The 13,134-nt window shown below is 42.8% G+C and overlaps 1 protein-coding gene across 1 annotated transcript; it reads left to right on the top strand.

The window, feature by feature from the left end:
• The first annotated feature begins 4,737 nt into the window (after positions 1-4,737).
• On the top strand, positions 4,738-10,588 carry prdm13 (PR domain containing 13). The gene is made up of 4 exons (XM_054622172.1): positions 4,738-4,908; positions 6,431-6,562; positions 6,688-6,808; positions 8,976-10,588. Exons 1-4 carry the CDS (start codon positions 4,738-4,740, stop codon positions 10,463-10,465), a joined length of 1,914 nt encoding a protein of 637 aa, XP_054478147.1. The 3' UTR covers positions 10,466-10,588.
• The last annotated feature ends 2,546 nt before the right edge of the window (positions 10,589-13,134 follow it).

The raw sequence follows: 13,134 nt of genomic DNA, 5'->3' as shown, positions 1-13,134 counted from the left end.
AAAATATCCTCTACAAAACAGAACATTTTAAATTATACATTTTTATTGTCTAAAAAAAACAAAAAACGTGACATGGGAAAAAATGGCAATACAATTATTCAGATATTTGTTCAGATAATAACCATGACTTCGGTTCAAACATCTGTCCTCGTTCAAACATATAGGCCAGTGAAGGTTACGTGTCTTTAAACATGCACTTTGCCATCATAGTTGTTTTGCTCACAATATTAGTTCCCCAGAAACACGCCGCACAGCCAACTGGGTCACGAACCTCCATCTCTATAAGAAAATGCTGTTTTCAGTCGGAGCTAAGGGAGAGAGCGACTTGTATTCACCAAGAAGGGCAAAAGTTGTGACTTTCTTTGAAACCTGCGATTTTCTGTCACTTTGTGCTCATGCTTTGGGGTGGCTAAATCCCAATTAGGGTCGGCTGACACGCTGCTCTATTCAGCCTGCATACATTTGCCTAGGAATGAACTTCTCAAATAGATCTTGTGCTAAATGCGTCGGACAGCAGAGAGAATCGGCCTGAGTGACACTTTCTTTCCGAGGCGCTCGAGTGAGAAAAGGTATGAATTTATAAGGTACACCGAAACATATCAATTCACGCAACTTCACACGCCTTTTATACGCGTCTCCTCATGCGAGACAAAGTGAGTTTAAGTCAGGGAAATGTGGCCTGAAAAAGCCCGGCGCTTTAAAAAAAAAAAAAAAAAACAACTTTGTAGAGACTTTGAATACCGAAACGGTGCAGCCCCCTTTCGGGGGGGGGGGGGGGGAGTAAAAAGGGGAGAAGGCATTTTGAATGAAATCACGCATGAACAGCGTTGAATCAGGTGCCGTTTATTCGGCTCTCTATCTCTAATGCGATTTTGAATATTTGTCTGGGTTAAAATCCCAATCATGTCATCTGGTGGGAGTCCCATACAAGCATAATTACTATTCAAACGCGTCGCTAATGTCCCACCCGCATCAAGGCAGCTGGTCTGCCTCTGGTGCAGCTTGCATCTTTCCCCAGGTTTCTCAGAGAGTCAAACTACCTCTAACACGGTGGATGTAAAGAAAGAAAGAAAGAAAGAATAAAAAAAAGCCAAGGAATAAGATAAACAGGCCCGTCCAAAAAGCTTTTTTTTTTCTCTCTTTGTTTGAGATCTGAAAGGAATAATAATACGTTCTGATTCCTTTGCTGGACAGAGTTCAACCTGTCCGGGAAAACCAAAAGCACAAGGATTTAAAGTTTCTTTTTTTTTTTCCCCTTCTTTTTTTTTAATTAGGCTATAAGAAGTGTGACCAAATAAATGTGAGAGGTGCCGAAGGTGTGGGCTTACATGCGGGGAAATAAATGGATCTAGACAAACACGGAGTCATTTCAAAGACGTGGGAATCTGTGAGAAATAGGCCACACTGCTAAGTGGGACAATGATTGGGCTCCTCTGAATAGACCCGAACAAAGTTTATGGGTCGACATAAAAAATGTGTTTTCTTCCGAGCTCGGAGGGGTCTCAAATGGTAGGCCATTGAAACCAGTCCAGGAGAGGTGGTGGTGAACCCTTGGCACCCCCTGAAGTATAGTCGGGGAGCATGAATGGAGATCCCTGGTGGGGCATTGCTCTCTGTATTTACCGCGTTGCTTTGCAGACAGGTTGTTCCTCTATATTCATGGCTCATTAATGGCCAACCAGTTAAATCAGAGCCCCACCGTTTAGACAGTTAAAATCCCCCTCCCCAAAAAGGCTGGCAAGAGCCGGGCAGAGCCGAACCATAAAAACGTCTCGGGGACTGCGATTCTTCTCCGGTTGTTATTTACGTTTATTAAAGAGACGCGGGGGTTTTATTTAAGAGATGCGCACTGGAGGAATGCTGTTGATTGACTCCTTGATATTGTCCCAGAAAAAAAGGATCAGACCATGTAATTAATGTGTTTTTTTTTTTTTTTTTTTTTTTAAAGCAAGTGGAACAATACCGCCGGTCAAGCCATTTCATTTCATTTTCATTTTTCCATCCCATTTGCCTCCGACACTGTTCTCCCTCTGACACCGAGCCTTTTGACTGCTCTTCGGGGCTTCGGAGCGCACAGAGGAGCGGGGAGGAGATCCACCCCAGCGACTTCTCCCCTCCTCCTCCTCCTCCTCCTCCTCCTCCTCCTCCTCTTCGGAGAATAATTCATTTCACTGTGGAGAAGTGCAGGGCTTTAAAAAAAACCAAAAAAAAACCAGCGCAGGGGTGGATGGGAACCAGCCGCAAATGGCGAGGCGTTAATAAATAACCCCCTCCGCACAGCCAGGCGCAAACATTGCGCCCATTGATGAGATTGTTCGCGTGTCGTTCAGGCTCTTTGACTGACTGTGGAGGAGCGCAGGGAGGAGAGGGAGAGAGGAGAGAGACGAGGGATGCCTGCAGAGGGAGAGAGGGGTAGATTAATGTCCATTAGTTTATTTACTGCATTTGTTACCTGAACATACTGAATTCAAACAAAAAAATAATGAATCCACTGATCTAATCTTAGCTGTGGATTATGTGTCGTTGTTATTTTGTATTGGGTTATTTATTCTTTATTTTATTTATTCTTATTAAATACCGCGTGAAGGTATAACTCCTATCACTTCCGGACATTTTTATAATTTCTTATAATTTGTTCTAAACAATTATATCCTGGGGATTTCTTTGCGATAGAAAATAGGTTTCTTGTCCCCAGTGACCAGGTCAGAGGTCAAAGTGTTCATGGTCTGAATTGATCGCCCACAGGTTCCTCTGTTCTTCCTCTATGCTCGGACTCATCATCAGCATCAAAAGGCTCCAATAACTTGAGACAACCTGCTGCACAGAGCCACGTGTTCCTCCCTTTCTCTCCGACGACTTCAATCATAATACATTCATTAACAGGCGACCTGTGCCAACCAAGCAGAGAGTCAATCATTTTCAGGCTTTTAAGATCCTTTTACCATTAAAATCACGTGATCTGAAATAATGTAGGCCTACAGTATATGAATATGTTCCATTAAAATTCTTAATGTGGTTACAGTTGAGCTTACGGTCCATTAAAGTTCTACAGTGAGACATGTGTCTCCATATTTGGCATTTTTTAAATTTTTCGGATAAACTGAATAACTAATTCATCCTTTAAGTGACACCAACCATTACAAAAACAAATGGACTGTCTGAAAAATGAATTGTCACAAAGGTCCATGCAATATTTCTGGAGACGCATGCTTCAAACGTGACAGAACATGTTTTTTATTATTATTTTCATGTCATAAAATCAATCAATCAATCAAGACCACCAAGACCCCCAAGTTAATTAGTCAAAGACTTTAAATCAATCATTTATTCACAAAAATGTCGATCTACAGTGACTTTGGGGCGGAATTGAAAATGAATTAAAGCATAATAAACTAAACATTTTACACATTTTATTCAACAAAAGTCAGATTTTCGTCTAAAGTCTTCACGATATATTTAAATGATATTCCTGGGAGGATGTTTGCTGATATTGTTCATTTTGAGCAACTTTAAAAATAATAAAAAAATAATACTTCGTCAATAAAATGTCTGAATTGAGCTACCATTCAAAAATGTAAAATAATGTCATTATTACCTCCCGAAACAGATTAGTTTAATTGTATTTTTTCTCTGGGCCCTTGCACACTGATACAGTAGAATATATACGTGTTGAATGAGAAAGACAAGACAAGAAAACCACAAGTGTGTGCGTTGGGAAGATGCTGATGGTTATTCTTTAGTTGTTGTTTTTTTTTTCCTCTCTCTCTCTCTCTCTCTCTCTCTCTCGTCCTGCTGCTGGTTCCTTTTCAGTACCTGCCTGATCTCAACCCGGCACACGCCGAGAGTCAATAGAAGTTAACAAGTCCTCTAAACTTTCCTGCTCTTTTGTCAAACTACGGGAACAAAAGGAGGAGGGAGAATAAAGCGCTTTGAAGTGGATAAAACCTCAAAGAATGCCAGCCAAGTAGATTTAAAGTAGCTGCTGATTTCCAAAAACCTGGCCTGAAAGGGGAGAATGGAAAAGGGTGAGGATTTATGGATAAATTATACAGTGGATTTGTCAGTTAAAATATCGGAACTGTCTGGAGGACAAAGCCACATGCTGAGGATTAATGGTCGCTCCGGACCTTTGATTCTGCTCCCTCTTTTCTCTGCTCTTGACAAATTGGATTTCGGGGATGGGAAGGTCGCCTGGCCCTTTGTGTCTCTTGACCGTTTTGGAGCGATTCATTATGCGGCGGGGTGAGGGAAAGTCTCCATGTGACCAGGCCGGCCCGTTTTCCCCTCTCCTCACAGCTGCTGGGAGAGCCCAACTCTCTCACACTCACACACACACACACACACACACACACACACACACACACACACACACACACACACACACACACACACACACACACACACACACACACAGTCGCGCTCCGACTCACTGCTGCAAACTCAGGACCGCTCCCCCCCCCTACCTTATAGCACAGCATCACCTCTCTGCACAGAGGGGTCGGGAGGGGTGGGGGGTGGGTGTTGGGGTGGCAAGAGTTGTTTGGGGGGGGGGGGCTACCTTGCCTGCACCATCACTAGAAAAGCCGGAGAGCATAACGCCAACGCATCACTTTGAGGGCGGATATCGGCCGGTCCTCATCCTCTCTTCCTCCTCCTCCTCCTCCTCCTCCTCTTCTTCTTCTTCTTCTTCTTCTTCCTCCTTCCTTGCACTCTCCCACTCGGTCTCCATCAGTCTTCATGGTTCTGATCTCACCCCACGCCATGCAAGCCACCCGGGCGTCCACCACCACCGTCAGTGTGTTCGCGGACTGCAGCATCCCGGCCGGGCTCCGGATAGGACCGGTACCGGGCGTCTTCAAACTCGGGAAGTACGTGTCGGACCGCAAGGAAGTTGGACCCAAGAAGAAGGTGAGTCCACAAAGAATGAAAACCTTGCATGATTAAATGTGTTTTTTTCTCTAAGCTGTAAGTTGCATTACTTGTTTTTGAGCATGCAACGCCATAAATGCGTTTTATTTTGAAATGTGTCGATAATCAGGTGCATTAAGATAGCTTTGAATGAATACTGCAGTGCTATTTTTTTTAAATCAACTCTTATTAATTAATTTATTACCAATTTCGTTATTCAAAAACTGCATTAAAAACTTTTTTTCCCAAACTATTTTAACACACATTTTAAAATGAATAATCCCCTTTATTATCTAAACACACTATCTTGTACTCGCTTTAAATTTCAGTGTGCGTGATATTAAAAACGAACGGACTGATTTGGATTTTTTAAAGCCGCACTGTCAAACTCCATCGGGCCTTCTCTTATTAATTGGTTTGGCCTGTCAAGTTGGAAATAATTGAGCTCCATTAGTGGCCGACTTGTCAGTCTGTGCTTCTACTTAACCGGCCTAATGGGCGACCCGGGTCCGCTGTGTGGGATTTCATGCCCTCAGCCGCCTCACATTTCACCGCCTGGCGGGCCTGTTATCCAGATGAGCCGTTTAATTTTAATGCAATCCGGCCACAGAAAGATGCCACCGAGGCCGGGGCCGCAGCCTGGGGGGCTATATACGAAAAGCGTTGATAAAAAAATAACACTGATTAAAAAAAAAGATAGAAATAAACAAACTGCATTCATGTTATTCGACTGGGATTATTCTGAGCGGTGTGGAGGGAAATAATATTTTTTCCAAAGTCCAGAGGAGCAGATAATTAGTAAATGAAAAAGTCTCCAGACTATTTAAATAAATTTTAAAAAAAATGAGAAAAATAAATAAAAATTGAAAAACACTTATTGTTTACACGCACAGGAGTAAACAATTCACGGCCCTGGGTGCATCTATAACCTCACCCTATTATTGTGGGGAGCTGTCAGCGGCTGTGATTGATGCGTCTAAATGCGTGGCCCCGGGCTGCCCGGCGATCATCAGGTGCAATCTCCGTGTCAAATGTCACGCTTCTATCTTTAATGTCCTTGAACAGTTTAGAAACGCTCTGACACTCCTCAAATTCGTTTCCCATATCAACTCAATTAGGCCCGAGTGTCATTCTCTTTAGTAAATTATCAGCAGAGCGGATAAAGACGCATTAAGCGCGCTTTGGTCATGCAAGGACCGAAGCACCTCCAGGTAACAAGAGGACGGACAATGACAATAAGAGAGAGAAGTCGTTTCAAAAAATATAAATGAAAAAATGAACTAAATGAAAACAGTAAATACGGTGGTTCATAAATAAAGTTTGGAAAGGGAAAAACTGCAGAAGTTGAGCTTTTAAAAAAAAAAAAAAGAGTCATGTGTTGTTGTTTTTTAACAGCTGTAGCCTGAATTTTGTTTTGTTATTATTGTCTGTGAAAGGGGGACATGTTAAAGACCCTCGGTGTTCACATTCCCCATCATTCCTTGTACTTTGTATAGTCAAAATGTTTGTCTGCACTGCTTAGATCCGCTTGGCGCGCGGGGAATTCGTGGATGAGTCGGGCTGTCCCGTGCCAGACTGGATCGGACTGATCCGCCCCGCCAGGAACAGCCAAGAACAAAACCTGGAGGCTGTGTCGGACTTACCTGGCGGACAGGTGGGTGTTCCTCACATGACACTTTGAGGCCAATGCCAGATGTTTTCTCACCCCCCAACACACACACACACATCTGGACACCTGAGTTAACTTCATCTCCTCTTCCCCTTTCTTTCTGTTTTAAGATTTTCTACCGCGTGCTGAGAGAAATCCCCGCAGGAGAGGAGCTCAGTGTTTGGTACTCCAACGCGCTGGCCCAGTGGTACGACATCCCCACCACGGCCACTCCCACGCATGACGAGAAAGGTAAATCCGACCGCTAATAATGACCCGGAGAGTTCAGCCAAAACAGCCTAAAATGAAGCCATGAGAATTGCAGAAAAATGATGACCTCTGAAGTATAAGGATATATAGCTGGCTGGGAGCATACGTGGAACACTGTGGATTTAGAAATAAATAATGATAATAATGATTCCAAATACTTTGAAGTAAAAGTTTTTTTTATTTTTTTTATTTTGGGTAAATATGTTTACTATTACTTTCTGGGGGGGGTGGGCATGCCCTCAGATCTACAGAGAGGACTGACACTGACACCACATCGACGTGTTGAGGGGTTCATCACTGCTCAGTTGAATGGCTGCCAATACCCGTGATGTCCCTCCTTTATCGCTCAGTGATGGAAATCAATGTTGTTTTTTTCCCCCCCAGGCAGCCTATTCTTTATTTCGCCATTTAATAATTTATTTATCTTAGAATCCCAAACGATACCCCATTTTTTTTCATTAAATGAAAATAAAATAAATGTAAGAATCACTTTCTTTTAGAAAAAACAAAACCCGTTTAATTCGTTTAAATAAAGGGATGAAAATATTACTCCAAGCCTACGTCAGCAATTATTTTTAGCCAGATGTAGCCTTTAATCATTTGGCCATTAATAATGTAATATTGACGAGCAAAACTAAATCCGAATGCAAGAATATTAAACAACACAGGTCATACAATTAACAGCAGAATGAATGAGGCAATACAGTCCAATTTCAGCTTTAATCATTATTTACATTATTTCCTTTCAGAACATCTAAAGATTTCTTGTTTGGGTGGATTTTGTCATCAGCCTGTGTTAGGACTTTTAATCGGCTTGTTTGGGCTAGTAATGATAATTTGGCCGTTGCGCTTGGGGATTAGTCCCTAATCTTGGCAAAACACCAGCTCGGAAGGAACTAATCCGTTAAAAAAAAAGGAAAGATTATTATTATCAACAGACACTGCAGGGAATTCCATCAATTGACGACGATTTTGGATTACATGTTTTATTTGGACCGGGAAGGGCCTCTTAACTAATTGAATGAATGTAAAAAAAAAAAAAAAGCATAACAAGCAAATGCTCAAATGATGTCAAACTTCTATCAAAATAATAACAATTGTGATAAAGTAATTACGGTACTTTGAAGCATAATTAAAATAAAAATCTATTAAAAGCAGAAATTGATGCGTTTCGGGGACTGTGGAAGAGGAAAGAGGCTGGTGATTCAGTTGCGAGACCGGGGTTAACAAATGTCATCGCGTCATTAATATTCATGTATTCAAAAGCAAATAAATTCAAAAACAAGTGCTTCACGGCAAATTAGGTGGGTGCGCCGCGGTATTGTGGCCTAATGAATGCTAACTTTTATATGGGGTGTATATTGCCCTGGTTCTCCGGCCCGACACCGAGTGCGCTCCTGGACATACGCTCGCTCCCATTATTAGGCGTCAACAGATGGGCCGCCGCCATTGTTTCTGGAGACTTGCGATTTCAAGCAACAGCTGCTGTCACTTCCACGGGAAGGCGCACAGAGAGGGAGAGTGCCGCGTTCAATGCGCCGGTCTCTGAGCGCCAGATTGGGCAGGGCGTTTGCTCTTTTGATGGCGATCATAAACAATGGCCATGTATGAGGATTACAAAATCATTACATCTATATTAACCTCTGAGTGCTCGACTCGGGGGGGGCGGCGGGGGGGGGGGGGGTCATTAAAAGGCCTCCTGTGTCTGTTACCATTTGGCACCAGATCTTACACACCGGATCACATCCATTATCCTTATATTTGAATTTAAAGGGACTTTTTTTTTTTTTTTAAGGGAACATGGATGCTATTTGTAATGTTTAAATATTACAAGCCCCCCCCTTTTTGATGCCAACGTACTGCAAAATGTATGTATTTTCGTTAACATCACACCCTCTATACAATGTGTGTTATGGTGGTTTTTGGGGAAGAATGGGGGGGGGGGCACTTGTCTGGGTAGGCGCTCACAGGTCTTTTCTCTACAGGTTGCCAGAGCTGTTATTTTAATTTAGTTGCCAGAGCTGTAATTTTACGCACGGGGATGTATAGCACTTTATCATGTCGTTTATCTGGCTTCACGCTGTGTTGGGCGACTTAATGATCCGCATCCATCCGATCATTAACTCCCCGTGTTCTGCTCTCGCTACAGGTGAGGAGCGCTACATCTGCTGGTACTGCTGGAGGATATTCAAGTACCCGAACACGCTCAAGGCCCACGTCCACTTCCACTGCGCCCTGAGCAACGGGCGAGGGTTTGCGACCAGCGAGCAGGCCAGAGGCACGGAGACCTTCAGCAGGTCGCCGAAGTCCGGAGACATCCCCAACACTTCCACTTCTCCTCGGAGCGGCCACAGCATCTCCTCCATCTCGGACTCCGTCAGGCGGGCGGTGCCCTCGTCGCCGTTCCCGCACAAAGCGGGACTGTCGAAGAAAAGCAGCTCAGAGGAGCAGGACAGGGCCCTCGACATGAGCGTCACCTCAGCCAGAAACCAAGGACACATCCTCGGCCTCGGCGCCACGTCCTCGATGCTGAGCAGCATGGGCTTCCACCCGGGTGTGCGCTCGGCCTTCAAACCGACCGGCGTCTCCAAAGTCCCCGGCGCGGACGCCTCCAGAGAGGACGCCAACGGGAAGCTGGGCGGCGTGGGCTTCAGCAAGCTCATCGGGAACATGAAACCCATCCGCAACGTGGGCGAGGCTCTGAACGGAGGAGGGGGCCACCCTGCCAAGTGCGCACCTGCAATCATGGACTCCGCATCTCCCATGGTGCCGTGCACGAACGCAATCCGGGGTTTCCCGTTGCTGCCTCACGTGGACGAGACCTCGGCTTTTAAGCACGTAGACAGTCGGATGCACTCCGGCCTGTCCCCGTCCCGCTACCCCCAGATGCCCCCGGGACTCCACTTTGAGCGGTTCTCCCTCCCTCACTTCGACGGGGTCAAGACGTACGGCGGAGACTGTAACATCCCCATCATGCCCCTCACCGTGTATAACGGGGAGCTTCTGTACAGCTCTCCTTACTACCCGCTGAAATTCCACTTCAGCAATCTCCTCAAGTACCCAGAGTCCATGTCCTACTTTGGGGCGCCCTCGCTGAACCACGACCTGGGCTCGATCACCAACATCGACCGGGAGATCGCCATGCACACGCAGCAGCTGTCCGAGATCACCGCGGAGAAGAACCGGACGAGGCTGGACTCGATGCCCGCCGGGAGCACCAGCAACGCGGGCTCTGGCAAACCGAAAAAGGGACACCTGTGTCTGTACTGCGGCAAGCTGTACTCGAGGAAGTACGGCCTGAAAATCCACATGAGGACTCACACGGGTTACAAGCCGCTCAAGTGCAAAGTGTGCTTCCGGCCGTTCGGCGACCCCAGCAACCTGAACAAACACATCCGGCTGCACGCAGAGGGGAACACGCCGTACAGGTGCGAGTTCTGCGGCAAGGTGCTGGTGCGGAGGCGGGACCTGGAGAGGCACGTGAAGTCGAGGCACCCCGGGCAGACCGTCAAGAAGTTGGACGAGAAGCCGGGCGGCCTGTTCGAGGACGCGGAGCAAAAGAGCGACAATGACAGTGACGTGGACGTGTGCTTCACCGACGACCAGAGCGACCAAGAGTCGAGCAAAAATAATGACTGAGATGCGTCTGTGCCCACAGAGAGACTGCTCATTTGACTTTAAACGATGTCCAAGAGAAAACAAAAAGTAATTCAGTCTAAATCTTTTTCTTATTTTATATTTGAGACACTGACCCGTTTGATATGGCACCAACATTTCTAAACTTGATGATAATCCGGCAGTTGAATTATACTTTTTTGACTTAAAGGGAAATATGTTTTTGTTTTGGAAGTTTGTTTCATCACGACATATTCTATGAAAAAAAAATAAGGATCCATACATTATTTGTTGTAAAAACAAAAAAAACAAACGCTGAAACAATGTCTCCCACGATGCGCCAAATAATCTGTGGCGTTTGGGTCGTGGAAACAACAGTCTGCCACCTGTTCTGATTATTTGGATTTGTTTCAAATCCAAATAATCAGAATTGGCATCGTATTTTTTTTTTTACATGTGAATGGTGAAATCTGTCTTCATCAAATCTGCGTCTCAAAACACTGACAATTCTACAAAACAATCAAAACAACTGCACACAAAACGAGAACAATGATCCAACATCACAAAGAGACATTTTCAGAAAAAGACACAGTCAAGGCTGAATATGAGACTAAATTACCTAAAATATATATTTTCGGCAGTGTAAAAAAAACGGTTGTCTTTTGTAAAGTCTCCCCCTGAGGAATGATCTATGACTGAAGGCCTAATCCCAAAAAAATGAGCACTACATTCCATCACATGGATATGGAAGCATTCTAGTAAATTATGAGCTGCAAAACAATATACATTACATACATACAATTTTACTTTTTTTTTTTTATTGTAAGTAAAAGAAATGGCATCATTCCCACATTCCCATTAAACTGTCAGTTGCACTTTAAAAACAGTAATGGGCATTTCATCTCAACAGGACAGATGCATCTCGATTATTATAATCGACTTTATGTTCAGGACTTCATTAAAAGACGCCTCGCTGAGTAACAAACTGTACTTAAATTTGCACTTTCTTGCCGAGGTTCCGCTGTTCTGAAAGAAGCAGCCAGCAGCAGCGCCCAGTTTATTTAAGGAGTTATTTCTAGAGAGAGTAAAATTGTATTGATTGCCTATGTACAGAAGTGTAAAGTATGATATTTCACATTTCAGTGGAGAAGTGTTGTATACGTTTGTTTATAAGTGATATTGTCTATGAGTACAATATTTTTCTCCCGTCCGTTAAGTCGTTGGTTTTTGAATAAATTTAATTTAAAATATAAAAAAAAAAGTGTTTGTGGTTGTCTTTTTTTTTTTCATTCGTGAGATGTTAAACATGAAAAACAACTTAATTCCATGTGAAGCCGATTCAATTCTACGATATTTACTCTGATATTAATTAAGTTTGGTGTTTTGTTTTGTGTTACACAATCAGCCTTTAGACTGCGGTTGAACAGATATGCAGATGGTATAAAATATATTAACAGCATATTTCGTCAGTTATGACGCAGTAATAAATCCGCATCTATACTCAGTCAGTCGGGCCTGTTGATGTCCAGGAAAACGTCAATGCACAGATGAAGAGGCTTAGCAAAGCTATAGCCTAATGGTTTTTTTCTTCTTCTTCCCCTTTAATAATAATAATAATAATAATAATAATAATAATAATAATAATAATAATAATAATAATTGACAGCTGAGATCGGCTCCAGCACCCCTGCGACCCTTAACTGGATAAGCAGGTTACGGAAAATTAGAATTTTAAAAAAATAATAGTAATTTAAAATATCTCCCAGAGGAATAGATATTTGGATGCTTAAATAAAAGTAGCAATACTGCAATGTAAAAATACTCTGTTCAAAGTTCTACATTAAAATGCAACTTAAAGGGACAGTTCACCCCAAAATTAAAAATACATATTTGTCCTCTTATCTGTAGTGTTATTTATCAATCTTTTTTTTTTTTTTTGGGTGTGACCGTAGAGATGTCTGCCCCTTCTCCAAAATGATGGGACTATATGGCACTCGGCATGTGGTGCTCAAAGTGCCAAAAGATACAAAAAAACATAAAAGCAATAACAGTATAAAATACTAGAAAAGAGTTCCTACATGAAACTGCTCACAACAAGGTTCCAGATTATCTTGAGTAACCAGGTAATGATTACTGTTGAGTTTTTAGAAATGTATTTTTTTCCCATATAGTCCCATTGTATTGGAGAAAAGGCCGACATCTCTACTGAGAATATCTCCAACAACTGACCCCAAAACAATCTAGAATGATAATAAGAACTAAAGGTCAGAGAAAAAAAATGATTTCGGGATGAACTGTCTCCCTATGTATTTAGGCTATAAGTAGCAAATTGCACTAAAAGTAAATGCTTGCCCCTGCCAGTGTTACACTATCCTATTATTACAGCATGTGTAATTAGTATTTTTAAATTCTTAATTAGAGCTAATTTTAACCAATCTATATGCTGTTATTTTTATAAAAATATTTTTTATCTTTATCAATGCAGCATATGTATTATATATTTTGACTTGCACACTAACTATAGCTCTCAAATTAATGTGGTTGAGTAAAAAGTACAGTATTTCTCAAATTTTACTTCAGCACTGTCCCATTTAACCAAACAATCGCTAATATTGAACATATCTTGTTCATATATATATTCATCATTTATATAATTATTCAGGCACAGGTTTTGAGGTGGTAAACTAAAAGCT

The sequence above is a fragment of the Anoplopoma fimbria genome, chromosome 20 (genome assembly GCF_027596085.1).
Source record: "Anoplopoma fimbria isolate UVic2021 breed Golden Eagle Sablefish chromosome 20, Afim_UVic_2022, whole genome shotgun sequence".
NCBI classification, from domain to species: Eukaryota; Metazoa; Chordata; class Actinopteri; order Perciformes; family Anoplopomatidae; genus Anoplopoma; species Anoplopoma fimbria.
Note: the sequence above shows the minus strand (reverse complement) of the source record. Positions and strands in the feature narration are given on the sequence as shown.

What these genes read in the sequence shown, in the direction of transcription:
- prdm13 (XM_054622172.1), top strand. Translation starts at nt 4,738, where the DNA reads ATGGTTCTGATCTCACCCCACGCCATGCAAGCCACCCGGGCGTCCACC. An exon ending in AAGTTGGACCCAAGAAGAAG is followed by an intron (nt 4,909 to 6,430) that starts GTGAGTCCACAA and finishes TGCACTGCTTAG; the next exon opens with ATCCGCTTGGCGCGCGGGGA. An exon ending in TCCCACGCATGACGAGAAAG is followed by an intron (nt 6,809 to 8,975) that starts GTAAATCCGACC and finishes CTCTCGCTACAG; the next exon opens with GTGAGGAGCGCTACATCTGC.